Source organism: Patiria miniata, unplaced genomic scaffold (genome assembly GCF_015706575.1).
Source record: "Patiria miniata isolate m_02_andy unplaced genomic scaffold, ASM1570657v1 HiC_scaffold_30, whole genome shotgun sequence".
In the NCBI taxonomy this organism is placed as follows: domain Eukaryota; kingdom Metazoa; phylum Echinodermata; class Asteroidea; order Valvatida; family Asterinidae; genus Patiria; species Patiria miniata.
Window position 1 is genome coordinate 9,189,860 of NW_024037070.1, and position 25,644 is coordinate 9,215,503.

The 25,644-nt window shown below is 38.6% G+C and overlaps 3 protein-coding genes across 6 annotated transcripts; 2 read left to right on the forward strand and 1 right to left on the reverse strand.

Moving 5' to 3' along the window:
• Positions 1-21: 21 nt before the first annotated feature.
• LOC119739276 (Bardet-Biedl syndrome 10 protein homolog) lies at positions 22-4,857 on the forward strand. 2 transcript variants are annotated; one of them, XM_038214148.1, is made up of 2 exons: positions 22-119; positions 1,091-4,857. In XM_038214148.1, the coding sequence occupies exon 2, from the start codon at positions 1,098-1,100 to the stop codon at positions 3,018-3,020; it is 1,923 nt and encodes a 640-aa protein (XP_038070076.1). In that variant the 5' UTR covers positions 22-119; positions 1,091-1,097; the 3' UTR covers positions 3,021-4,857. The 2 variants fall into 2 exon arrangements, with proteins under 2 accessions (XP_038070076.1, XP_038070077.1); XM_038214149.1 differs by having other exon boundaries at positions 56-119; positions 1,097-4,857.
• Positions 4,858-6,641: 1,784 nt separating this feature from the next.
• LOC119739277 (CMP-N-acetylneuraminate-beta-galactosamide-alpha-2,3-sialyltransferase 2-like) lies at positions 6,642-22,663 on the reverse strand. Of its 3 annotated transcripts, XM_038214150.1 has the most exons (9): positions 22,594-22,663; positions 15,111-15,195; positions 14,628-14,722; positions 13,044-13,550; positions 11,806-11,996; positions 10,769-10,948; positions 10,077-10,122; positions 9,126-9,245; positions 8,314-8,633 (listed from the first exon to the last, which is right to left on the reverse strand). In XM_038214150.1, exons 4-9 carry the CDS (start codon positions 13,380-13,382, stop codon positions 8,451-8,453), a joined length of 1,059 nt encoding a protein of 352 aa, XP_038070078.1. In that variant the 5' UTR covers positions 13,383-13,550; positions 14,628-14,722; positions 15,111-15,195; positions 22,594-22,663; the 3' UTR covers positions 8,314-8,450. The 3 variants fall into 3 exon arrangements, with proteins under 3 accessions (XP_038070079.1, XP_038070078.1, XP_038070080.1); XM_038214151.1 differs by lacking the exon at positions 14,628-14,722 and having other exon boundaries at positions 6,642-8,633; XM_038214152.1 differs by lacking the exons at positions 14,628-14,722; positions 22,594-22,663 and adding an exon at positions 15,385-15,403.
• On the forward strand, positions 22,618-25,201 carry LOC119739280 (trafficking protein particle complex subunit 2-like protein). The gene is made up of 4 exons (XM_038214155.1): positions 22,618-22,742; positions 23,331-23,591; positions 23,861-23,940; positions 24,404-25,201. Exons 1-4 carry the CDS (start codon positions 22,710-22,712, stop codon positions 24,444-24,446), a joined length of 417 nt encoding a protein of 138 aa, XP_038070083.1. The 5' UTR covers positions 22,618-22,709; the 3' UTR covers positions 24,447-25,201.
• Positions 25,202-25,644: the final 443 nt, after the last annotated feature.

The following is a 25,644-nucleotide window of genomic DNA, read 5'->3' on the forward strand; positions in this document are numbered from 1 at the left end:
GCGCCCTCAAGAGTCAACGGTAGTTTAACACCGGCCGGTGTGTTGTTGGTTGTTGTTGTAGTTAGTAGGCCTACAGCAAAGAGTGACGAAAGTATCAGATGCACCACCCATTTTTTGCTGTAAGTATCCCAAATACACGTTCACGAAATTGTGGTGATCTAATGCCGACAACATGGCCATAATTAACTGGAAAGAATGTAACATACATCCAGACGCCACTTGTTGGACTGTGAGTCTGTGTACAATTAGAAAGTTAGGGGAGTGCAGTTTCATTTTCATTTAGCTCCATGATTTAAACAAAAAATAACATTTATGTTAGACGTGTTTAACAAAATTGGAAATAATTAAAATCTCAGATTAATAATTCTCAGAAATTATTAGTGTGCAACTTCAAGTTTGTAATTAAATACATCCAGTGTAGCTTGAGTAACTCCAGCTCTAATCTAGTCCGAAAATTTGGGACTCTCAATACTGTGTATGAGAGTCCCAAAACTTAAGGTATTGAAAACATGCAAAACAAGAAAATAGACTGGCACCTAAAACAACCAGTCCAACACAGCTTCAGTACTGCATCAATCAACCATCCAAAAAGAATTTAAGAAAAATGTGGCTTGAAGCGGGAACTAGACTCAATTTACTACACATTTCTCCATAGTCAAGCCACCAGACTATTGACACTGAATGAAGAGGTCATTCTTTTCAAATAGTTGGACCATGGTTGGACATGCACCAGTCTAGTCTTTAGCCCCATTTTGAAGTCACTTGACTTCCCTCTCATGTGCAAAATATTGAAGAAAAATCTCCTTTAAAAATTGAATTCAGTCTGCAAACTTGGTTGGTGAAATACTGAGAACATGTTCTTTGCCCCAGTGCAATTTTTGGAGAAATTTGCTGACTAAACTGTGAGTAAAGTGGGCCAGATTTAGTTTTGCACGTTTCAGAGCACTCCAGAGCCCTGTCTGGCTCTAATCATGCTAATGCCCATTAGGCATTAGAGCTGGAGTTAATACTCAAGCTACATCCAGTGCACACATTTTAAAGCAAAACTTCCAATTCCTGTTTCAATTAGATATATTACAATGTTTATCAGCTGCAGAATGTGTCAGGAGCTACCAGTTAACCTTTTGACTGCCGTGACGATATGCGAGACTATAGAGGGCCTCTTGAGGGATTCCATCGGTCCCAATGCACTTCACACCATGCTGACCTCACCGTCAGGCAGAGTGGTGATAACTGGAGACGGCCTCACCATCTTGACTTCCTTGCATTTGTCTCATCCAATAGCAAGATGGATCCTGCAGCATGTCAAGAGTCATCACGATGTCACGGGAGACAATTCCAAATCGTTTGTGCTGATCGTTACGGAACTACTGAGGCAGTTGCAGGATGCAGTTTCACTGAAAAGCACAAGCTCGGATTCTTCCAGTAAGCAAGACCTGATTGCAGTCAGTCAAGCTCTGGAGACCATCCATTCCGAGATCTTTCCTGAGGTGGTTCTACCAGAGCTACGGAGACATTGTGTGTGCTTGGATCTGGTTGAAGAAAAGAGAGGAGATTTGAGAAGCATGAGCAGGAAGATTGTGAGAACTTCTCTCGGTGGGAAGTTTACTATGCACGCAACTAATCATGTGGCTGAGCTAATTGTTGAATTGGTCTGCGGCAGTTGTCAAGATGTTGGCAATCTCGCCGAAACCATGCAGGGGCTGATCAACGACTATGACGTGGGATGCCTGGAGGTTCCTAACCAACCCGTCAGTAAATCCAAACTTCTGGATGGCGTAGTGTGCACACGAAACTTCGCCTTCCAGTCAGACGATCTTGATACACTGACCACTGTGCCATTTGTCATTCTCAGTTGCTCCCTTGACAAGTGGACCCCTGATGTCCGTTCAACCTTGGCAGCAAAAAGTACCAGAGACTTGACAATGTTTCTTGAGTTGGGAACATCTCGGACTCAGTCCCTAATTGAACATCTCAAGGAGTGCGGGGTGATGCTTGTTCTTTCATCTGAACTTCTCTCAGATGCAACGCTGTCCTTCTGCAGAGCTGCCAGAATTTCCGCTGTTCACATGATCCCAGAAGAAGAATTGAGCCGGCTTGCACGGCTGACAAAAACCGACATAGTTTACGATTCTACTGACATCTTGAGATCCACTTTAAAAATAGGCAGTGCTAAGTTTTGTGGATCTGTAATGGTTGGACAAAACATTGGTGTTCATCTAGGGTTCAGTGATGAGAGAGTACGCACAAAGCAACTGGTACTCTGTGCACCAACTCAAGGCATATGCAGGCAGTGGTTCATGGCAGTACTCAATGCACTCAAGACTCTGCGTATGTGGTTGGATACCAGCTTTGTTTCTGCCGTACCTATGAGAGATGGAGACAACATCAATAAGACCTCAAGTAGGAAATCTAATCCCATGACCGTGGAATGTGAATGTGTAGAAAGCTTGGACCAATCCAGTGCCAGACGTTGCGGTTCCGCTATGCAAGATACGACTGGGGCTCCTGATGCACTTATTTTGGAATCAGATCTCAGTCCAACAAATAACAGCCAGCAAAAAACTGAAATGTGTAAGCCACAAGGAATTTGTATCCCTGGAGGAGGGTGTACTGAGTTCCTGTTACACAGAATATTGTCTCGTGGTCATGATAGAGATTGGAACCTGAATCTGAAGGATCCTGCCCTCAGCACAGCTATCGGTATTCTCCGGGATGCAGCACTCTGCATACCCAGAACCCTACACAGGAATTCATTCTCTCCAAAGAGTAGGAAGTCATCCTTTTTAGAGATTGTTTCCAAAGTGCGACACTGCAATGCTCTTATCAGTGTCAATGGCAGGACGGGAGCTCTGTGCGATAACAGTGACGCTGGTGTTTGGGAAGCCATGTCCGCTAGGTACATGTTGTGGAGGGATGCTATCAAAACAGTTCAAGACCTCCTAAGGATTGACATGATTGTAGGCATTAAAGAAGTACAAGAAGATCATTCTAACACAGACGATGAAGACTCGGATTGAACACGGCCCAATTTTGTGGAATTGCTTCACACTTAAAAGAAATCCGAGCCATCTTTGACAAAAAAAATTATGGAATTTCTGTTGTGATTTTAAGGCAAATGCTGCTGCCAACTTTGCTTATTAAGGTGTAAGCCTAACGCCCATAACAATGACTTAGTCCGACAGCTAAAAATTGTGCATTTGAAAACAACACGAAATTGGCAGTTGTAAGTATTCTTAAGATGAATTAACCAAATGTAACTACAGTGTATATACTTGGGGAAAAAATGCAGACCAAAGCATTTATTTCAACATAGTAACTCTTTTATTTCAACAAAAATAGATGAGGTGCTTGTGCTAGGTGCACGTGTGCTGAGATATAACAGATATCAACATTAAAAGTTACTGTTTTTCAAAGACTCTTATACTTTGGTTTTGCAGAAAGTACTGCTAAAAGGAGGGTTTTGGGCTTTCAATGGGTGGACAAAAGAAGGCCATATATCTTGCCTCTTTGAGAAGTACGTAGAACACTACTCAATGAAATATAGACCTATTTTTAATAGTGTTGAGTATTTGTGTTCTCATACTAGGATGTCCACAAATGCAGCCCCTCTAACAAGTCAAACAACCCCAAAACCTTCATATTTGTAAGTATACACATATAGATATTGTAAAAAGATGTCCAATTGTTTGTTTTGTTCTACAAAGACGCAGAACAATTCAGCACACGGTCATATACAGTCCTCAGTAAATGTGAATCTTATTTTTTGTTGACCATTTTGTAAAACACAAGGCATGTAAAAGATTAATCCTGATGAAGTCTTCTCTGCATTGTGTCCATTATCCTTTTGAAACTTGGGAATCCAAATAATTGGAGGAAGATGATTTCTAAGGGAAAATATACAGATCTTGCAATATTATTTCTGTAAAAAGATTTCATATTCAGTATTGGATAGTTTAACTGGTTTGTTAGACAAATGCAAACTGTTTCATAGAAATTCCATGGACATGTTGTGAGCTCAACACATACATGTAGTTGAACTTGGTGGATTGTTGTTGGACGTGAAGATTCATTTATGTATAGCCAAATTCAACACACAAATGTAGGTGCATTTTGAAAAGTTAAGAGTTTGCTTCATACTGTTAACATCCTCTTTAAACTTACAGTCACAGTATCAAATACTAATTACATAGTGCAACAAATTAATATTCATAACATATGTAAATCTAAATAATCTTTCAATTCACATGGAACAAACTGTTAAATAATTCCAAGTACTATTTATACAAATACTTTGGTGCAACTTATAGTAGCACATTAATTCAGCACACTTTTAATTTCATGAAGTTGGTTCAACATAAAACACATAATCACTTCAAGGAAATGGCCTGATATTTCATCCTCAGCAAGGACTTCTTCAGAGGGAAAAAAAAAAAAAGTTCGAAGAAATGAGAGGAAATGTTTTAAACTTAATCCCCTAGAAGGTACTGCTTCCCTTAACCCCCTCCCCCCCCCCCCCCCCCGACAGGTTTTCTCCGGGCACCCTGGCAAATGCAACAAAATGCAACTTGGCTGAAATAAGAACCCTGCTATAAAAAATGCAACAAATTGCAACAGTGGATTCTGTTGCATTGTGCAGTGAACCCAGTGCATATCAGCCTTGGCACCAAGCAGTTGCCCAAATTTTCACGTTATTATTTGTTTTGAGCCTGTTTGGGGGCTTTATTGCCTGATTTCACATCTTTTTTCCTGTGTTTGCACAAGTTTCCTGGGGGTTTTTTCCATTGAAATTCATTCTCATGCCTGATTGAGTCTATGTGTGATGGCATGTATGGGTCACCATACAATGAAGGATGAGATCGTCAATTTAATATAAAGTCTGAAAGTGGAATGAAAGGGCCTGCTCTTTCCATACTGATAATGTCTTTCCTCGGATTCAAAAAGTCTGATTTCCGTCGAAAGTCTGAAAAATCTCATGCCTGTACAATGCCGAGTCTGCATACATACAATATCAAAAATGCCTTCAGGCATGGTAATTGTGTATGTCAATTACAGGGGCAAAATTGCTGTTATCGTAAACAGTATGTTGGTTAACAATGAAAATCAAAACAAAATCAAACTATAAACTTAAATATTACATTTGCATAACAATACATACAGTACATACAATTGTATTAAATAAATTTCAACTGTAAAAAAAACCTCTCAGTATCAAAACTTAAATCCATTGCACATTAAACTTCTGTATAACGCCTAAATTGGATGGGATGTACATACTAAACATTGAAAACATTATACAATAATATTATAGTGCAAATATGATTCGGTGAAAAACAGAAGGAAAAAAAAGCACTTTCTCACCAGTATGGGAAAAGCTGGTAAGATCATGAAATTGGTTCAGCACACAGATTGTTTGAGCACAAAAGAGTTTTTTATACATGAACTTCTAAACTGATTAACAGCAAAAACATTACATGAATATGTTCCAACTTAGTGACTGGTAGCTTGGCTTATTTCTGCTTAGCATATAAATCTGGTAAGTGACAAAAAATACAAGACAAGTCCCTTGGTTCTGTACAGTACTGATTTACCTGAACAGTTTCAAAATTATCGAGTTTTACATTCAAAGTTCTGTTATGGCTGATATAACTGCTTTCCAAAATGTCAGCGTTTATGGCATTAAAAACAAGTTCCTGAATATGACACAAACTGTTTGGGTGCAGAGGGAATATTAACCACAACTTGGCTGCCGAGATTACAACTCGGTGAAAATGATAAAACATGGAAAATTATTATGAAATAATTGACATTTTGTAAAGAGAAAGAAAAGCATATTAAACTTTCATGCTTCTAGCATAGCAGGCATGCCTAAAAGCACCAACATCACAATGACCAAATGTTTTCATGAGAACAACGAAGTCAACTGACTAACACATCTTAGAAACAGCCTATTATAAATAATTAGCAGAGCTAAAGTACATAGAGTCCAAATTTATATTGAAGCTGGAAAATGCAAAATTATCTCACATGAGGTGGCTTAAATGCTTAACGGTGGAACGTAAACAAAATACAACAACGGATAACTGTTTTTCACCCTGTACAAACAAAAGACCCTGGAGCACTAGAAAACATGTCAGCCGCAATTTGTTCAAATGTTTTTTTTCGTTCATAAACTGCATGACTTTAAAACATGAACTTTAATACTGAACAGTTTCACAACTCATCTGAAGTCCAACAAACGGATGACCAATTAAAATCATAATTACCCTGAAATTGTCAACTGGGAAAAGCACTTGGCCTCACAGGAGAGGATTAACAATTGTACAAATTGAAATGAAGTGAACAAATTAAATACTGGAATCGAAATATTCATACAATCTGTACTTTCAACAAGAACTTTTAGTTCTTGCAGCACAAAACAATCCTAAAACCTTTAAATTTTGGATTCAGCTTATGGCAAGAATTGAGCAATACTGTAGAAACTGAATCTTAAAATTTTGAAAAATGAGTTTAGCACAAGATTTTGAGTTTTGCTTCATACAATAGCACGTGTGGAGTTTAACTTTTTTTAGGGATACTTTAAAGACAGATCTTCTTATTGACAAGGACTGTTTTCTTTTGGTTATGAACTTCTTTGGAAAATGTATGCCCACTTGAAAATTATGATGTCACCATGGTGAAAAATAAAGCTCTGTGTTAACACATTTTTTGAGCATCTTCAAAATGTTGCCTTTAGTGGCAATTTACTTCTACAGTACTGTTTAGACATATATGTACATGTATACATGGTATATGGATCACACATTGTAATAAACTGAAGAAAAAAAATTGTCTCCACATTTTTTTTGTTTTTTGTTTGGTTGCATCTCCATTTGACTGGTTTCAAAAGAGCATATAACATTTGTAAGTTGCAAAAACATTACACAAATATTGCAACAGAATGTTCACATTCTCGGTGTTTTCACATTCTCACAGCTTCTGAGATGTCATTGGTTGCTATGGTTGACAATACTTCTGATTGGTCAGGATCCAAAGTAAGCATTGACGTGGCATGCAGTACCCAAGTGCATGGACATGAATATTTAAATTAAGCTGACCCTGTGTCAGAGTTCAATACGGCAAGAATCTGCCTTGACATACTGGCCTGGCTGTTCTCTGACTTCAAATCTACCAATGGACTGGAAGATTTGCAAACGAACAACAAACGGCAATTTTCAAAAGAAGAATGAACCTCAGAAAAAGTGCCAACTGCAGCAGTGTGTCGGTGTTCACTATGAATATTAACCCCAGAACTTTTAGGTTTCAAAAAAACTTTTGCAAATAATTTACAGTCTGCAATGTGAAATTCCGAATAAAGTACAAGTTCATATTTTTCTGAAAGCTTTGGCTTCATTTGTGACCGATATTTCAAACCTATGGGTTGCTTCTTTTTGGTATAAATTCAGTACTTTTAACAATGGAATGCATCTAGGATTAATGTTTGGCATGGGCAGGCGAAACTGTTAGCTGTTCAATAACAGGGAAAACAATTTTCTCTCAGATGTCGTTGTTGAATTCGATTCAGATGTGTATCTTTGAATCATGCTGCCACTATTTTGTTGGGGTACAGGTGAGGTTCTATTTTTTTTAGGAGGGAGCATTTTTGGGGGTAAGGAAACAGTTACTTATTTATAAGGATTTGATTTTGGTAAATTTCTTCGTCTCTAAAATTACTTCAGTGAAAGAAAACTGCATCAACTAACTGAGCATGGGAAACCTACCAGGCTCACCACCAAAAAGGACAAAATTTCACTCAATATCAACAAATCGTCGGTCGCACCACGAAGTGACGTATCGTGTGCACAAAGTCCATAGACAATGCGTCACTTCGTGGTGCACCCGACAAAATTGATGTGAACATATTGTTCATTAAAAAAACCAAAATCCTGTGAAAAGCTCCCATTCGAACCGCACCTGTGAGGTTCCTTGGAACGTCAAGTACTATAATGGGTTGATCAAGTAGAAGCGCCAGACTAATTTGGACCCTGGCTTTCGTTTTCATCCACATGTATATTCTCAATAGGCCTATTGGGTATTACGGCAGGATTCCACACAAATTTCCTGAAATCTTCCTGGAATGAAGTTAAGTGTCTGTAAACAATGCCGATAACGTCAACACAGGAGGATTCCAGGGAAGTTGTTCAGAATCCAGCAACTAGTACCTGATACGATTGGGCCAATTGCGGACAAACTTGTTTGCAACTTGTCTTGGATATTTGAGAAGACTGCCGTAGCCAACTAAATCAGATGTCACCTTAGTTACAGTGTAACCTCCCTGCATGAACACTTATGTTGTCTGGAGTCCTGTCTCCTCTTACCCCACCCTAGCTCTATCCTCCCCTAAAGAAGGTTTTTGTGTCAAGTCTCCTGACTACAAGCTGGATACACTTGCCAATTTTTTGTTTTTCCGATCATCTGACCCCCGGATATATCTTGATCTTGCCGGCTTTTTGGAGGCTGTCCATGATAGACTGTTCATAGTTACTGTCGTGTACGCCCGTCTTCTTGAAGAAGGAGTTGTGAGTTCCGTCGTCTTTCTTCCAGTAGTGATCCCAGTTTCCCAGCTTGTTGGCTCCGTAGCCAAACAGATTAACCTGCAAGGGAAGAAGGATTTAAAACAAGAAAACTCATTAACAGTGACGACAACAGTGTAAAAAATTAATTATTTACCTAAATAATTTACCTCGCATAATTTACCTAAAATTACCAATAAAATGGGGGAACCTTTCAACAAAGAGAAATATCAGAAATAATTTGAAGAAAACCTTTAGTCCACTGATTTTTTACGTCTCATCTGCAAAGAAAACTCTTACAACAAAATGAAGACTGACAAAATATACTAATTTGCAAAATGCAGCATTTTCAAATAAAATGTTCATATCTGTTCTCAGCATCCAAGAGGATAAATGCATCTATATTATTACACAAGCTTGCAGAAATCTGAATTTTGTAAATTTTGATTTCTTTTAAGAAATTCATACCATTTAACAACAAACCAAGCCCCTTTTAAGAGTATTTGACGTCAACTCTTAACATTTTGTTTAGGTTTCAAAGCCTTTATTCCACGATGACTTTCTCTGGCATACCTCGTCACATATCTGCAAGGCAAAGAACATCGCTAGGTGACCAGTTGACGGGTACCGGCCATGTTTCTGTGTCCATTCAGTATGAACGTGATGCATAAGGGCTGGATTGTAGATCATCACCTGAAGACAATAAAACAACCAAATGAAAGAGAACATTTACTTTCACTTCATCTACATCCTTAAGGCCAAGTAAAAAAAAAACATTTTTAGCGTCCTGCTTTTTGAAAAAAAAGAAGGAGACCCTTTTTTTTTCCCTTCCAAAATGGCCGCCCGACCGGGCTATTTTTCAAGATGGCTGCCAGCTTTTTTTTTTTAATGGCCGCCACTTGGACTCAGGAATGACATACCAGCTTAATATGGGCTAGATGCAACAGACAAAGACGCCAGAATGTCACTGTTTAAAATCTATCTTTTTTGTGTGTTTAAAAAAAAAAACGGAGGCGGCCTCCAAAAAGGAAGCCTTTTTTTTTATATTTGGCCTAACCTTTCAAAGCATTACCATATCTATTTATTTGTTGGATGTATTTGGTGTGAACAGCGTACATAACCTTTTCTTCCAACTAAAATATTCTGTTGCACATGTATCAGCAACAGTGATGAGAAAAACCTATGTTACCTTATTATGTCAGTGAATTTTTGATTGAATGCTTTTACATGAAATTTGAAGAGTAAGGACTTTATCAAAGGGTCATTCAAATGTAATGTAACAGAAGTCTCAAGACTCAGAAATTATTTTACAGCTTTGAAGAGTCACTGGTTCTTAAAGAAGTAAAGTTGAGGAAAAATAGGGCACTAAAATATTTGACTGTCATAAAATAGTGTGAACAGGATGCATAATTTAGAAAAATATTGGAACAAGACAATTTCCGAATAATAATAACATGAATTCCAGCCAAAAATTCAGACATCACATCAAAAGATTTAACAAATGTCAAATAACTGATAACATACCTTGCTTCTAGTTACATTTATCTTTTTCATGACTGCCGTGTATGTTCTACAAAGGAAAAAAAAGAGCTAATTTGTTATGGATGTTTTTTCCTAGTTTGAAGTACATTTAAGACTCAACCCTGAACATCACCACTTCATGTCTTTTGATGAGAAATATCTAATTAATTAAAAAAAAAAAAAACCAATGTTCTCCCTTTTTTTCATTTAAGCAGTGTCCTTAAAAGACCGTCTGATTGGGAAGTCAGGTAGCCGCAATGGTTCATTCTTCCTTCCATCTTTGAGGCCAGGGTTCGATTCCCCTCCCAGGCCAACCGTAGATTGGGTTTTTAGTCCCTACATGATTCCATGGGTTTCTCTCTAATCTCTATGATACATATCTAGGGTTTTTTCCGCCGCCTCTGAAACTGAGCATTACCTCAATTTCACAAGCAGAAAATGGTGCTAACCTGAAGCACTACATGTATATGGCGTAGATGTGCCAACGGTTGTATGCGCACAGAGATTTCAATTGTTACGTCACCAATTTAAGCAGCTTTTTGCTCTGAGGTATGCTTGCCTTTGGTGTGCTTAGAACTGCTTACTGCTTACAGTCTGCAACATATGGTATCATACACAGTCACGGTTTTGACTACAAGAAATCTAAACACGATCTTTACAGCCACCCCCCTCCCCTCTCCCCAGTCTCCATGTACCTCTTAATGCTGCCATTGGTCAGTGCACTGGTCAGCCAGGCAATGTCCAGCAGCTTAAAGTCCATCAGGACAAAGTTCACATCGTGGCCAGGATTCAGGAAACTCTCTGGGTACATGAAATGGTGCGTTTCTTTGCTGCCGACATCAGTCATGAAGCCCACAGTAGGGGCCTTGTTAATTCTGTGGGTTTGTTTTGGAAAAGAGCAAAGTAAAGATGCTTTTTACAAAGATGATGGTCGAGCCACATAAACTGCTGAGTGCATTTTTATTGTACATGGGCTTGGTGATGTCCCATTTATCTATAAAGAATATACTGTGTGGTACTTATTTATACCGCTTTTTGACCAAAGGTGGAGTAAAGTGTCTTGCCCAAGGACACAAACGCCATGTTTCTCGTCAGGGTTTGAACCTACATGTACGTACCATGGCACAGGGGTCAAACACCATAACCATTGCACCATGGCGCTCAAACATGCCATTTGAGTTTGGCAAAGTGTTGGGCAACGTTTGCAAGTGGAAATTCCAATGGGGGAGGATTCCTCTACAGCAATTATGTTAGCAAAATCATGTAATATCAAATAGATTCAATATGTTGAAATAATCGGTCGGCGGATTGTGTGGTACATTTGGAATTAAGCCTAAGAAACTAATCCGTGTGGTATTTTGAGACTAATGTGTCCTGTATGCTAAAAAGTGTCCAAATATTTGGAGAAAAAATATTGATACATTTCTTGAATAACTATGGAAAGTTGTGTTTTCAAAAAACACCCACATTCTTCCTTATTCACAGATTGCAGTCAATAGCTGTAGTAATAATTCGGCTTTATTCCTACAGTACACGTAAAACATGACCTTTTGTATTAGTATACTTGGAGACTTTGAAAAAAAGTGGACTATAACACTGCTACTTGTTCTACTCATTCTAAACTTGATAAACAATCACACACTGTAGCTCAAGGCTTTGTTTGTGTCTCTGGAGACCCTTAATCCTCGCCAAGAAAAGATAGACAGGTCGTCAAAGATAGCCCCCAACCCACCTGAAGACAAAGTCGTGAGAGTTGATCAGATGGCCGTAGTTACTGCCGCGGAGGTTCCCTGAGTTGCCGACCACGGCGCAGCGCAGACAGCGCCCGACGTCCCGTATGCGATAAGGATCCTCCCCCGGGATGACACGCAGTGCCTCCCTCATTACCTCGGAGATATTAGTGAACTTGCTGTTCTGTAACGTCTGCCGGGAGGCAAGATCACAGAGGATGAGGACAAATAGAAGATGTTTGGTACACAAGAAGGGGGCAACCTCGGGGAAGATCTACATCTAAGTGACATCCTAATTTTGAGAAGTAAAGGCACTCATTCAAAACTGAAAAAAATTGCAGAAAAGGCTGTGTCTTTTAAGAACTACATTCATAAATATTGTACAACTTGATTACTTTTTTAAACATTTTTTGAAGAATATATGTATGGATAAATAATTAAGTTTCTGAGAATTTCATGTGTCAATTAAGCTTTTTGAGAAGTGCATGTTCATATTTGTACATATTTCTTAAGATTCACTGTTAACTTTTTCAGAAATTTGTATCCAACATTTTCACATGCATGTACTCAATTGGCAGTCTTGCATGACTTGTGACGTGGACTTGAAGAACAAAACCAGATTCCAGTCATACCTTTTGTGCCAATACCTTTTGTGGAATAGCTAGAGTGTGGCCTAGTGGTTAGGGTTTGTGACTCGTGATCAGAGGGTAAGGGGTTCAAATGTTGTGTCCTTGGGCAAGCCACTTCACCCCCACTTGCTATGAATGGGTACTGGCATTAGTTTGGGAGTAACCTGCAATGGACTAGGTCCCCAAAAAAGTTCTGCATCCAATTACATGGTATTTGAAAATAGGTCAGGTAGGTAGGGATTTGTTTGGGGGGATTTGTTTGTGTATGATCATGTGGAGGTGTCTGCGTGTAGTCAAGGGTAAAAGGTAGCAATTGATGGTTTTGGGTGTTTTTTTTTCTCAATTTTCCCATAAAAAATTAGGGTAGGGGCTGTCAGAATAGACTACGTAGGGAAACCAGAAGCAGAACATTTTTTTTGTGGCCCAAGCATCCCATCCAGGGGAAATCGAATTATTCTCAGACATTTCATGCCAATGAAGCCAGAGATAAAGGCCAGCCTGATGAGCCATATTGGCTATCTTGACAGATACTTGCATTTCTGGAATAAAACTCAGTACTTTTTTAAAGATAAAAAACCTTCCAACAATGATACATTTAATGTTCAACTTACTTTCCACCATAATGCAACCTCCGTTGACAGCTTCTTGTTATGTCGTGTCCACAGCGGACTCAGACTCCCGTTAAACTTTAAATCAAACCACAGCGACTCTCCCTTCAGCCACAGTCGATGGCAGCCGTCCGTCGTGTTCAGTAGACCTCGGATCTGAACGTTGGCCGGTACCGTCAGCTCCGTGGCAAAGAGATGCGTGATGGATGCCAGGGAAAAGAAACCTGGTACTTGGCCCTTGGGGTGGGCGTGACTGACCCCGCCCTCATAGAGGAAGAGGTACAGGGATAGGCACAGGAGGAGGGCGGCAGCAAAGATTGTCGGCCGGATACGAGCTCTCATCGTCCCATGAGCGAGTTGTGATTACCTCTGAATTCCAGACAGTGTTCATTGGTTCGGAATTCACACAGGATTGTGACGTCAACTCCAAATGTCAATGCGTGCCAAAATATAACTGGCTCCCGTTGAAAATGTGATGTGAATGCAATTCACATGTTAACCGGTGATTTCCTGTGGGGGAAACGGTATTGAATTTAAATGTCATTCAATAGTCCAACAACAAATATTATCTACTGAAAGAGCAACATGAGATACGTGAAAGTGTTAAACATTTCTGAACGATATAAGTAATGTGCACGCAATGACATACAAATGCGCTATTGTTTTGTTAACATTGAACACAAATCAATGGTTACATGACGTAAATAGATCCAGTTAAAATTTGCTTCAGGGACATTTAAAACTTTACCAATATGACAAAAAATGAACGAAGTTTGTAATCTCTACTTGTCCACAAAAGGAAACATTTTTGATACATACTGTGTGCATATGTTTTGTCGATTGGAATTCCAAATCAATACAGTAAGACTCCTTTGCTGATGTACTTTTTACTTTGGAAGCAGGGTAAAATTTGACAGATTGTAATGGAAAAACCCAGAAACCTGCTCGGATTGAAACGCCAAGCCCATTAACATTTTGATCTGTATGTGTTTTGTTTTTTTCAAACCAAATAACGGTGAAATATGATTTCACTGGAAGTTCACAATCAGCTCACAGTCCTGCCAACTTAAAGTGACAAGTGAGGTGCCGCATGCAATGCCCTCCAGGGAGATTTTTTCTATAGTTTCCAGGATTCAATGACCACTGGGCCTTGACAAAAACACTCCAGAGTCCAGAGTTGTAATGGTGACTTAAAGTGGGAGGGAACTCTCTGATCAGTCCAATGAGCAGGCTAGTCATGAACCAAGAAGATCGCTAGCAATAAATGTGGTCATAACCAGAGACTATGGAGCAAATTGGGGGATGTTCCAAAAAACTTTTAATGTTGGTTTTGAATATCTGATTTCCACAATCCAAAAACCGAGTAGTGGAATTCAAACCGAATTAAAAAAATCTGGGTTTTTTTTTTATATCAGTACTAGTCACAAAGCAGCTTTTTAGTTCATTTCATAACTATCTCTCAAACATGAGAAACTTGCTCCACACAACTTTGTAAAGAGGCCTTTACATGTATCGATCACAAATCAATCACACATCCAGTCACATTGTACCGTAACAAGGACAAAGGAATACTGTTGTCACACTCACAGTTCATTTGAATGACTCGTCACCTGACTTGAGACTGGATAGTGTGATGGATTTTTTCTCTGGCTTTCGGCAACTTTCTACTTTCTCTTCTGATTCTAGGAAGGAAATAACCAGTTTCTTCAAGCCAACCAGGAACAGGAAGTGTAACAGGATGGCACTGGCCTTGCTAACATCTGTTATTCTCATGCATAATTGCTACAATTTGTGACATTGAGAACTTCGCAATGAAGTTTTCACTGTCATTGCACACTGTTTAATTGAATTGAAGAAATTGGTTTATAAGACCACAAATCGTGGCCCAAATTGGATGTGGTTTACAATATTTCATTAAAAATAAAAACATTAAGTAAAAGATATATTAAAAACACATGGAAATAACTGAATTAAAAGTGGAAAAGGGGGCAGGAGAGAAGTATACACGATCAAACGATCCTACATGTACATGTGCCAGTACCTTTAATCTTTGACACATAACTTACTCACCTACTGCAGTTACTCCGATGGAATGCTACATGGCTGCAGGCTGTAAAGATCACGGAGCAAGGAAAACGTCCATTGTTCCAAAAATCTAACAGGAGGAAAAAGAATACATGTAGCAAGGAATTAGACACTCTCAAAACATAAGGTGTACACAGAGGCATCTCACACAGGTGTTCATATGGCTGTTTTCTGACAAAGTTAACTGAGGAATTGTACAAGGAAAGGACATAATGGAGGGCAAAATTGGGCTTTATTCCCACTCTGTTAAGGGTGGTACCTGAGCAGTACTCTCAGCACATAAAGCAACGGATTATCATTACAGTGGCAAATCCTAGACGCCAACAAAAGAAAAAGACCCGCCACATTATAAATCCAAACAGGGTGGCAGGAACCCATGACACGATATTCTCACTCCGTTTACAGGAACTTTTCAAGAATGAAATCCTTAGCCTTAAGGGTCGGAGAGAGGACTCACAATGGGGGTGACTGTCGGCCAGATTTATTCCCCGTTACATACCAGGGGAGTTCTTACACCTACAATAGGTCAGATAACTCATGTGGAATTTCACCTCACAATAACAAAGACGGCTTTTTTTGGCGATCATTTCGGCTACATCCCATGTGCTGCCTCCCCCATTGCTAATGAAGACAAGAGGAGGAAGAAGGGACAGCACAAGGAAATAATCCACAGAAAAACACCCAGCTGATCCCGCAGCTTTTGTCAACAGATTATAGTCTGGTTACAGTATATCTTTTGTTGGATTCCTCAGTTGAGATGTCTAAGTCGGGCTTTCAAGACTAAATTCACTATAAGCAGTCTTGCATCTTTTCTAAACAACAAAATTGTGTACAGTAACAGGAAATGTGCTTACAACCCAGTCCTTCTGATTTGAGGCGTGCGATAGCACCCCCACGCCATCACACACCTAAAAGCTTCCTGAGAAGTGCGAATAATCGCACGCCTGAATCCCTCTGTTCCACAAACCTCAGCATACATTCATGGCATAGTTATACTTAATTATACATAATTTGTGGGAAAAAAGTATGTCGATGAAGAGAATATGGCTTCACTGTAAACCAAGATGAATATTATAAAAAAAATACCGGATTGTTCAGTTCCAGTTTCAGGACCACAGAATCGCATGCCTAGAAAATCACACGCCTAGAAAAATCACATGCCTAGAAAAATCCAGGTGTGCCTTTTTCCACCAGCCTGTGATTTTCAAATCAGAAGGGGTGCAACCTGTATAAAATTTACACTGAAAAATTACATAAATACGTCATGGCAGATAGGGGATCAGGTTGGCGTAGCGGTATTTGTCTCGCCTTCCACCGCTGTGACCCGGGTTTAAATCCTGCCCGCAGCCAATATATGGATTGGGTTTTCAGTCCCTGTCTGTCTCCATGGGTTTTCCCCTAGAATATCATTCTGGGCTCTTCCTGCCACCACTAAAACTGTAATTTCTTTCACAATTCTTCTACCAAGGGCCGCCACTGGAAATAAGTCGAAAGACTTTCGTGGGCTAAGCCATCCAATTGCCGACAATTCTTACCATCTACAATGTACCCAAAAATGATGAGTGTCTTGGTATGAGCAGAATGAAGCTCAATACATTTACTGATATTGGGATGACACACATACGTACATATGGTGTGAGGCTTTGCCTGTGTACACCTCCCCTCCCCCCCCCCCCCAACGTACCATACGAGATTGTCTGTCATCACCAATCAGACGACACTTGTAATTGCCAGCCCAACTGCTGTAATAGCATAATACTCTGGCAAGCATCTGTCGTACTTGGGCAATCTCAGTCTGAATACATGAAATAAATTGTTCAGATATTGTGTGCATAATCAGGATGCGGATACGACTGATAATTTGACCAATCTTAACAAAGAATTTGGAGCTACATGTACATGTAATAGTCCTCATGGAAGCTCTCAAATCACGGGAAAGTGACTTTCAACAAAAGCGTAGCATTTGACAAACAATAACACCAGGCAGCTTCTACACGATCGTGGATGTTTTCATCATCATCTCCTCAAGACTGTTCATTTTTTTTAGAAAAAATTTAAAATGGTAAAACTGCTTATCGCCTATCCGACTGATGATTGAATAATCGGTGCATTCTGCACAGTCCTACGTCCTACTAGACTCTAACCACAACTTTCACTTTTGCTTTACAATGTGGAGATTTCAATGTTTGGCAACTCAACCAGTACAAAACGACAAGCGACCCTGCTTACCTGTGATCTCCTACATAAACAAAGAAACCAACCCTCAAAATACTGTCAGCTTCCAATACTAATGCACAAGCTGAGGGTGAAGTAACGGTCAGACGTTGAACGTCTTCCAACTGTTTATTTATCTGAACAAAAATGGACGAGCTCAGTCACATTTTATACATCGTAATCTAAGTTGGTGGAGGCAGTTCATATTCTGCATGCCACAGCTCATACATGACGTAGCTGATTGTACTACACATGTAGTTCAGTATGTTGAGCAGGTTTGTTTTTTTCACTAATGCACGTGTACAAAGAAAGAAACAGGGAAAGTGTCTAGTAAAACATACATAGAGTACAGTGCTTGTGAATGGCAGTTATAATGTACATGTACTGACTCAAGACTGATCTTCTTATTACATCCATTTATTTTAAAACCCCAATGTCAATCACCGAAATTTGAAGGAAGCTTTTTTTTAGAAACACTCCACTCATCTCAAGTCACTGATTTACAAACATATAACTTGGTCTCTATAGGACCCCAGCTTTCACACCTCCATGCTTCAACGATTCCTTTAAGTCTACTCGATTATACTCCACTCCATACTGTACAGGTAACAACAGTATTACAAAACTATGATAAAATTAGTATAAAATTGTAACAAAATTATTTCAAAACTAAAACATTTTTTATGGGATTTCTTGGCAATTATGAGGTATACATGTAAGTGATGTAACATGAACAAATCACAAGTCTATTGGTGCAAATCTGGAAAGAAAAATCAAAAAAATCTGTGAGTTCTTATACCTACCATTCACACATCCCAATGGTGACAACAAAGCTGACGTGTCTGTCACCTGTTTCAATCCATACCTTGAGTTTCCGGCTCATTAGATATCCAATTGACAACTGGACCATGAATACTAAACATGAAATACAAAGCCAAACTGCAGATGCACGTGTAACAAATGAGTGCTGTATATTGATCCGTTGGCCAATACAACAGACATCAACTCTTTTGTTTGTCTAAAGTAAAGCAAAAAACAGTCTGAATGACTTCAGTTGGTAGCTAATTTGGAAAAGCTGTTTGCATTTTACAAGGATAATAAAATATTTTTATCTCCCTTGTTTTGTGTTGTGTAATTATGTGCGTAATTACGACCTGCAGAAAAAAGCAAATATTTTCCCATTTTAAAAGGGAATATACAACATTTGCTTTTGCTGTAATTTTCAGAAATTGATGTTTTTGGGGGTTAGTATTTTATAGCAAATACTGTTACACTGACTTGTTTAAAGTTTTGAGTCCATACATGTAGATGCTGGAAAAACCAAGAAAAACAATCATGTTCTTGTATTCTGGTTCCCTGATTCAACTTAAGATGAAACAGAGCAATTTATAGACGTCGGGGAATTGTAAGGTCAGGGAACCAGTCTAGCTGGCTTGTACCCATTCATACAGGTATAATCAATTGTATACAGTTGCAAACTAAATATGGAAAATTAGGGGCAGTAGTTGAAAAAAAACCTACTTTTTTCCAAGGCTGGTCAGCCGACCATCGTTGGAAATTGATACAAAAATACCACTTTTCTTGAAAATGTCAGCACACCAGGTGCTGTGATTTTACAGGATGCTTTAGACTGTCATTCACTAACAGTCTAGTATTAGTAAGGTATTCCATAAAAATTTGGTAGTTTTATTTTTTGATGTTTGCAAATATTGTATATCCTTTAACTCTACAATATACCTGTTTGTTAAATTATTCTATTGTATCCATTAATATTTTGGCTATCCTGTTCCAACTTATTTAAATGAAGTACCATAAAGACTATTTGATCTGATCCCAAGCTAATTAGCCTTGCTAAAGTGAAAAATTGCAATTTCAATGACAGCATAGGCTATGTAAATTTATGCATCTTCCAAACTATAGATCAATTTAATACTTTCACTTTTTATCACCAAGTATTGATGCGCTGTGCAGATAAAGACAATTCACACTTCAGTCTGTGCAATTTTGGCAATTACTCAACTTTTGTTTCAGGACTGTACCGTATTTTGAAAGCCTCATTTTAGAATGAGGTTTTACATAATATAACGTATTTTTTTTTATTGGTTCTTAAAGCCTTAGGCCTATGGTACATTTCAGCTATGTTTTCCTCGGACTTTTTAGAAAAAAAGGAAATATAGTGAATTTTATTGCACATGTATAACAAACTGACAATGTTCTTGCCTTCTGACAGATGTTTTGGGTTTTATCGAAGGATTAATAGATGTTATCAAGCATTTCAACAACAGCAGATGGCAAACTGCTTAGATAAAAATACATGCAAAATGAAGCAGCAAATTATGTACATGTACAGTATGCCTTTTTGTGCATTATGCATAGCATTTGTAAGTTTATAAATTGTAATTTGTATACACACATCTTTCACCCTACTAGCTTTGAAGTGTTTTTAGTCATTTTAATTATTCAGTAACAATGGATGTACAAAACGTCTCTTCATTGCATCCCTTATGGAACAAAAACAAGTTTCTCAAAACATTAATGTACATGAATGTAGCTCTGTTACCGACTACAGCAACTATACTTGGGACAATACCCAGTTGAGATATGTGTATCGTATACAATGTAATGTAAGATATCGCATACACCACCCTGTATGCAACATTCCATCTAAAGTCGAAACTCATACTGATCTGACTTGTAACTTTTCTGTATAAAAGCCAACGCAGATTGAGATAGAGCACCTACAGCCAGAGTGAGGCAACCTTTGGTTTACGTTAAAGATGATACTAATTTAATAACAAATTTGAATCGAGGATTCAACCAAGTTAAATTCTCAATATTTTTGTTTACTAGTTTGTTTATAATTTTTGTTTTTGTGTTTATTTTGTTCTTGTTTTTTTTTTTTCAAGAGTTTTGATTTGCCTGACGAACATGTATTTTGTTTTGAAAGTCAAGTACTGAACATATACATGTAGTGCTAAATTTCAGAGCTGTAAGTGGAAGGTCTCCAACCGGGATTTTGAACTTGTCGAAAATCCAGAGATTATGAACGCAGTCTAACTCTGAGTCTGACTCAGTCATACATGTAGTCTTTTTAGCAGCGGGTAGCAACTCAACAATTCATCATATCTCTCTGTTAGTCCATATGTACGCTATTAACATTTGTACATTTGGAGTTTGTTAATTTAGTTACACATGTAGCTAGTAATATAGTAACAAGCATTGACATTATCTATTGCTCCTACATATTTTGACCGATGTGTCAACATGTTGGCCTTGGTCAAACATTAAAAAATGACCATGTGACCATGGTAATCTCTTCATCTGACCTACAGCTATGGGGATCAAAGGTCCAAATAAGAATTAAGGTGAACACATATAAGGCCGAGTAAAACAAAAATAGTTTCTCGTCCGGGTTTTTTTTAAAAAGGGAGGAAGCGGGGCTTTTTATTTTTTATTTTTTATTTTTTTCAAGATGACCGCCTTTTCAAAATTTCCTGCAAACCGTTGGTGTTCCACTGTTCAAAGACACTTTTAAAGATGAAAGACAAGTTGGACAAGAGAACTGAACATATTTGCAGTGTCATTTAGAGTTGTATTGGTATTGGTATTTATTTTCTGATGAATTTGTAGACTTTTTCGGTGTTTTTCTACTACATTTTTCAAAAATAAAAAATAATAAAAAAATCCAGGCGGCCTCCAAAAAGGAAGCGGGCGGGGATGAGAAACTTGTTGTTTTTTTTACTTCGCCTAAGCCAGTTCGGTATTTCAATGACCCGAGGTCACTCAGGATAACATCACTGGCGTGACGTTACGCGATCTTATGCACACGCCCTCTGCTGCATCATGCTGGTAATTTACACTCAAGCGTTGCCGTTGTCATGTGTGCGTCCACATTCATGCGCCTTCAAAACGTTTGATTATCCCGAATGACTCGTGACCCATACCATTGTGCACATTCGCAGTTAAAATACCGAACTGGCTTATTCAATGGCCGGCAGCTTCCTTGGATATGGGATCGAGCTTAGGGCCTAATACTAATAGCTATTCCCACCTCTCCATGGTCGTCGGTCATACTGTTGGTATCGGGACAACTCGTACCCGGGACAACTCGTACCCGGGACGACTCGTACCCCAAATTAGTGACCCGGGACAACTCGTACCCGAGACGACTCGTACCCGGGACGACTCGTACCCGGGACGACTCGTACCCGGGACAACTCGTACCCGGGACAACTCGTACCCGGGACGACTCGTACCTTGTACTTTTCTTACCATTTACTTTTCTGTTCCTTTTTAGTTAGATGTAATTGACAAATCCAAAGATGTGGAAAACCAAAAGCCGTAGCGTTTTTGGGGAATTGCCAGTGGTGACAAGCAAGAGATTGTTCTGGAGAGATTCTGGCAGCTGGCCGATGATCGCGGAGTTCGCGGAATTCGCGGAAGGAGCTATAGCAATCATGAGCTTCGTAACTTATTTGATCTTCATTTATTGCGAAAACTTATTTCTAAAATAAGTGGACCGATTCATTAAAATTATAAAAATGTTACATATGTCACCTTCTACACTTTTTATGACATTAATTTTCAGGTATGCTATTCTTCTCCATCGCTGCAGAAGCCTGCAAAGTCTTCATCGGTTTATTCCAGTCTCTATCCACATAATTCCCAAAAAGAGATTGCATCAGAGTTTCTGAATGAAACGGAATGAAAATAAAACAGTATTAAAAAAAAAAAATCTTCAGGCCAACAACAGAGAGACCTATTTAAATGAAAAACTTCTTCTCTATTTAAAAATGAAAAACGGAAATAAAATAATTGAATAATAATTGGTTGAAAATAAGTATGATAACAGTCGGCACAAGTAAGGCACAGATACGAGTACGCTGCACAGTGTTTTATTTTCAGACGGGTACGAGTTGTCTTGGGTACGAGTTGTCCCGGGTACGAGTTGTCCCGGGTACGAGTTGTCCCGGGTACGAGTTGTCCCGGGTACGAATTTTCCCGGGTACGAGTTGTCTCGGGTACGAGTTGTGTCGGGTACGAGTTGTCCAACATTCCGTACACACACGTGCATTTTTATTTTCAACCTGTCAAATTGTACACCATTCAACTTGATGAATTCAATCGTGCTTTGACTCTAGAAATGGCAGATCATTTAATCACCTGTTCCTATATCAGAAAATAATATTGTGTAACCATTAAGCATAAAAATATGAGCAAAATTCAGCGTTGAAATGGAAAACATTTCACTTACGTCAAGACGCGGTCTCGTTTCTCCCTCCGGTCTTGTCTCACCTTTTCTTGATTTTTTTTCGTCTTCAATGTAGTCACGAGAGGGCGCTATAATACACACACACACAAGGCTCAGAGATGGCTGTCTGTGTTGCGGTGATAGCTAAAGAGGTATGAAATCTTTCATTTTACTCTAATGTCGTATTAAAATATTTATTTCTCTTGTTGAAAGGGGTACTTTAGTGTTGTGGGTATGCCGTAATCTGCTTAAAATATTGCAGGATTCCTTTGCAGCCGTGTCAAAACGGTGTTTATGTAAATATGTTACATTCATTCAAAGGCAAAGGCTACATTAAAAGAAGAGGGCGCTGTTCATTTGAGGAACTTCTGATCAAAATTTGCTGTTTTCGGCTCATTTTAGTGTTCTATATAAATTAAAATATCAGAATTTTTGAAGTAAAGATTACTGACCGTGCTACCTTGGACTCAAACGTAACATTGGCGCTGCCAATAATTTCCCATTTGCCAAGTGTATGCTCAAAACGATTGCTAATTTTGGCAAGGTTTGCTAGTACTAGTGGAACGTACCCCTAGTTGCACTAGTACTAGCCATTTTTGGACTCCTTTATCACCAAACTACATTTTCCTAACATAAATCTTGAAGTAAAATGTCTTGAAGTAAAACGTTGTAGTTGTTATTATTATTATTTCTGTGCAGTAGTGCAATTCTTATTTCACACCAAACTTTTGCTTTCACAGAACTACCCATTGTACATCACCACAATCCCGACAGAAAATGAACTCAAGTTCCACTACACCGTCCACACATGTCTGGACGTCATTGAGGAAAAGGTGTCAGCCGTTGGCAAGAGTGTGAACGACCCTAGAGAGCTGTACCTGGGGCTGTTGTACCCAACGGAAGACTACAAAGTCTATGGATACGTCACAAACACCAAGGTCAAGTTTGTCATCGTTGTGGAGTCGTCCAATATGCAACTCAGAGACAACGAAATACGAAATGTGAGTCTCAGGGATTTTTTGTTAACCTCTACTTTGTCTCGTGCATTGGATTCATCTCTGGCTCTAGAATTTCCAAGCCAAGGTATCTTTCCGAGTTGGGAGATTCAGAAAGATACCTATCCAATGAGACTTTTTGTCAATTTGGAATTTCCTATCATTTACCAATTCTGTTATGTTTAGAAGTTAACTAAGCTGGGCCAACTTTTGAGTCGTCTTTACTGGGGTTTTCACATTTTGACTTATTTTGCTTTCTTTGACTTTTCTTGAAGATGTTTAAGACGCTACACAATGCTTATGTGGACATGTTGTGCAATCCTTTCTACACACCAGGAGAAAATATAAAATCAAAGTGAGTACAAACAATGTCATTTAATTAAGTCTTTTTCAATATTTGAGATTGAAACAAGATTTGATTTGTGTCTCTAGAATGCCATACGGGCTCTTCAAACTGATCTCTCCACCCTTTTTTGGAGGTTGTGCAAGTTGCAAGTGGTCCATTGCTCATTCTAAGACGATTTGGTTTATCTTTTGTCTCATCTCTAAGTTGTAAAAAGTTTACTTGTGGCGTTTGGCACCAAACTGTTTTCTTGAAGCATGACAGTGAAGGCCACTGCATGATAATTTTGAACTTTTTTTTTTTTAAATATGGCCTTTTTTTTTTATTAGCTGCAAAAGGTTTACAGGTCACTGTGGAAATGTCTGTATCACACAGTGAAGAGAAAAGGCTAGGCCCTAGTTGTCATCAAATGTTTCTTTTCCAATACAAATACTGACCTTATTGCTGAATCTCCTCTGATTATTTTTCTGTGCAGGACTTTTGACAACACAGTGATGCAGATGATGGTGCAAGACTGAAGTTTCTCAATTCCAGATTATTCAATAGTTACTTATACCAAAAAAAATGAATGGTGAAGATACAGCTGGAAATTAAACCCTGCCTGTTTTTTTTTTGGGGGGGGGGGAGATTTGATTTGTCTATGGGCAGATGAAAGCATATGGGAATTTGGTCTAACTGGGAACACCCAAAGAAGGTACAGCTCTATCAAGCAGAGGACAAACAAGAAAATGCTTGTTTCCACCAGGAGCAAAACGTACCAATGAAACAAAAACAGACTGAACTGCCATGTACTAAAATCAGTTTTACACCAAACTTGCGTCAAAGGGAGATACGATGGACAATTTTATCGGGAAACTATATTTTATCAAAAAAAAACACAGGATGAGTGATGATACTGAAGCAATCACTAAACACGCGATTACTGTGGCACCAGCAAATCTGGTCCCAGCTGGACGGTTACAACATCGTGTCTCCCCAGACTACAGTCATATAAAACACATCACACAAAAGGGACACAAATGCAGACCAAGTTATTTAACAGGAATTTATTAGTCATCTTTTCGCCAAAAAAAAAAACCCAGTAGATCAGAATCAGTTTCTAGCCTAGTGTATTTCAGAGTAAAAAGTAAAAATTGCAATCTAAAGCCTAACTCTGGGAATTCCCCTATTCCATATACATGTATTATCTTAACCCCCACCCCCATTAGACAAATATGCATAAATTTACTTTAAACTTGAAATTTTGTTTTTAAAACCGGAGGTCAGACTGATATTGATATTTAAAAGAGAAATTTTAAAATGTTCAGCTTAACATTGTACATATGTAACAAAAAAATAAATAAAAAGAAAACAGTATAAGAAGGCCTTAAACGATTATTTTGTGTGATTTGTACTTCATAGTCTAAGTATTAGTAGCTATTATAGTTGCCTCCAAAAAAACCCCAAAAAGCCTGCTCTAGCATCCTGGCCAATAGGTGGAAAATTCTACCAATTTTTAAGAAGTTTGTTGGAGGATATACATGTAGTTTTGCCAACAATGGTTTCTGTAGGGCCATAAACCTGTGGATAGACGCTATAATTGTGTTTTACAGAGTGGTGATAAAATTCTGGGACACTCTGATCTCAACATTTTAAAGAAAGGCACATCAACACCACAAATTCTCAAAGGGATCCTTGTGATCCGCAATGCCTTGCATGAGTTTAGTTCTCAAATAA